The sequence below is a fragment of the Bison bison genome, unplaced genomic scaffold (assembly GCF_000754665.1).
Source record: "Bison bison bison isolate TAMUID 2011002044 unplaced genomic scaffold, Bison_UMD1.0 scf7180017864365, whole genome shotgun sequence".
NCBI lineage: Eukaryota > Metazoa > Chordata > Mammalia > Artiodactyla > Bovidae > Bison > Bison bison.
In genome coordinates, this window is record NW_011494937.1 from 1,393,316 (window position 1) to 1,394,939 (window position 1,624).

Below are 1,624 nucleotides of genomic sequence, written 5' to 3' on the forward strand. Positions count from 1 at the left end.
GGGAGGAGGGAGGTTTGTGTGAGATGGGGGCGGTGGCGGCCACAGCACAACCTCCAGAGGTGACCGCCTGGTTTCCATTAAGGAACTCTGGTCAGCAGTTCGGGCGAGACGGCAGAGCACGGCTGGCTATGGTAAGGTGGGGCAGGGGTGGGTCTGAGGGTGGGGCCTGCCCGCCTGCTGCACACCCCCCACCAGGCGGGGATGCTTCCGTTGCCATGGTGACCCGGTGCCCAGTCTGGGGACACCCTGACCTGTCCCTCAACTCCCAGCGACTGAGCCTATTGCTGCTGCTCCTGCTGCTGCCTGTCCCCCAACCCGCCCTTGGCATGGAGGATGACGCCTCCTTCCCCCACCTGGGGGAGAGCTCCCAGCCCCCACCCCGGGCCTGCCCCCCACGCTGCTCCTGCCCCCGGCCCGACACGGTGGACTGCGACGGCCTGGACCTCCGGGTGTTCCCGGACAACATCACCAGGGCTGCTCAGCACCTCTCCCTGCAGGTGGGGCCGGCGTCTGGGTGCAGGGAGGCTCCCAGGGTGGACGGGGGAGCCTGCAGAGTGCCGGGGTTGGGGGTGCAGGGTCCCTGTGCAGGGGTGAGGAGCTGAGCGTGTGGGTCGTGTTGGTCTTGATGAGCACACAGGGGTCTGTGCAGGAGTCAGGTGAGAGGAGGTGGGGGGCACAGATGCTGAAAGTGGGAGGGGCTAAGGGGTGTTGGAGGGGTCAATGTCTGCTGATTACGGGGTTGCTTGAGGTCAAGTGTAACGAGGCATCCGGGGTCAATTGTGGGGGTGGATGGAGCGTTGGGGGTCAGTGTCTTTTTGTTACAGGTTTGTTACAAAGTAATGCCTTTGGGATCAAGTACAGGGTGAAGGTTCAGTGGTAAAGAACCCTCCTGCCAAGCAGGAGACGGGAGTTCAATCCCTGGGTCAGGAAGATCCCCTGGAGGAGGGCATGGCAACCCACTTCAGTATTCTTGCCTGGAGAAGCCCATGGACAGAGAGACGTGGTGGGCTACAGCCCATGGGGTCAGAAAAAAGTCGGATATGACTGAGCGACTCAACAACAAACAACAGGGTGAAAGGGTGTCGGGGCTTCCTGCTTAGGCTGACAGGAAGCTGAGAAGCAGGGCTTGGGGCCATCTGTTGAGGGCCCAGGGCCGCGGGGGTCAGGGTGTGAATGTCGGCCCCCACCCCGGCCTGCCCTGCAGAACAACCAGCTCCAGGAGCTCCCCTACAACGAGCTGTCACGTCTCAGTGGGCTGCGGACCCTCAACCTCCACAACAACCTCATCTCCTCTGAGGGTGAGTTGGGGGGACAACAGGAGGAGGCCCCTCCACAGCCCGGTCCCCGCTGCCCTCTCCCTCCCCAGCTGGGTCTGTGGGCAGCTCTGTGGCAGTTCCCAGAACTGCCCTTTGCTGAGCAGGATGGAAACTCAGGGGATGGGGGCGGGGGCTGTGGCTTTTGAGGACACAGCGGGGGCGGGGCCTGGAGGACCCTCTCCCAGCCTCCAGGCGGGATGGGAACACAGGCTGCCCCCTGCCCTCGCCACCCGCCAGGAGGGTCCCCTCACTGCCCACCTCATGCACAGGCCTGCCCGACGAGGCCTTCGAGTCGCTCACACAGCTGC

The 1,624-nt window shown here is 64.1% G+C and overlaps 1 protein-coding gene across 1 annotated transcript in view; it reads left to right on the plus strand.

The window, feature by feature from the left end:
- Positions 1-6: 6 nt before the first annotated feature.
- The window catches only part of PODNL1 (podocan-like 1), a 5,189-nt gene continuing 3,571 nt past the window's right edge, over positions 7-1,624 (plus strand). Inside the window, exons 1-4 of the mRNA XM_010855521.1 lie at positions 7-131; positions 270-497; positions 1,205-1,298; positions 1,586-1,622. Of these exons, the coding sequence (XP_010853823.1) occupies positions 24-131; positions 270-497; positions 1,205-1,298; positions 1,586-1,622 (467 nt within the window). The 5' untranslated portion in view covers positions 7-23. The remainder of the gene's footprint in view (positions 132-269; positions 498-1,204; positions 1,299-1,585; positions 1,623-1,624) is intronic.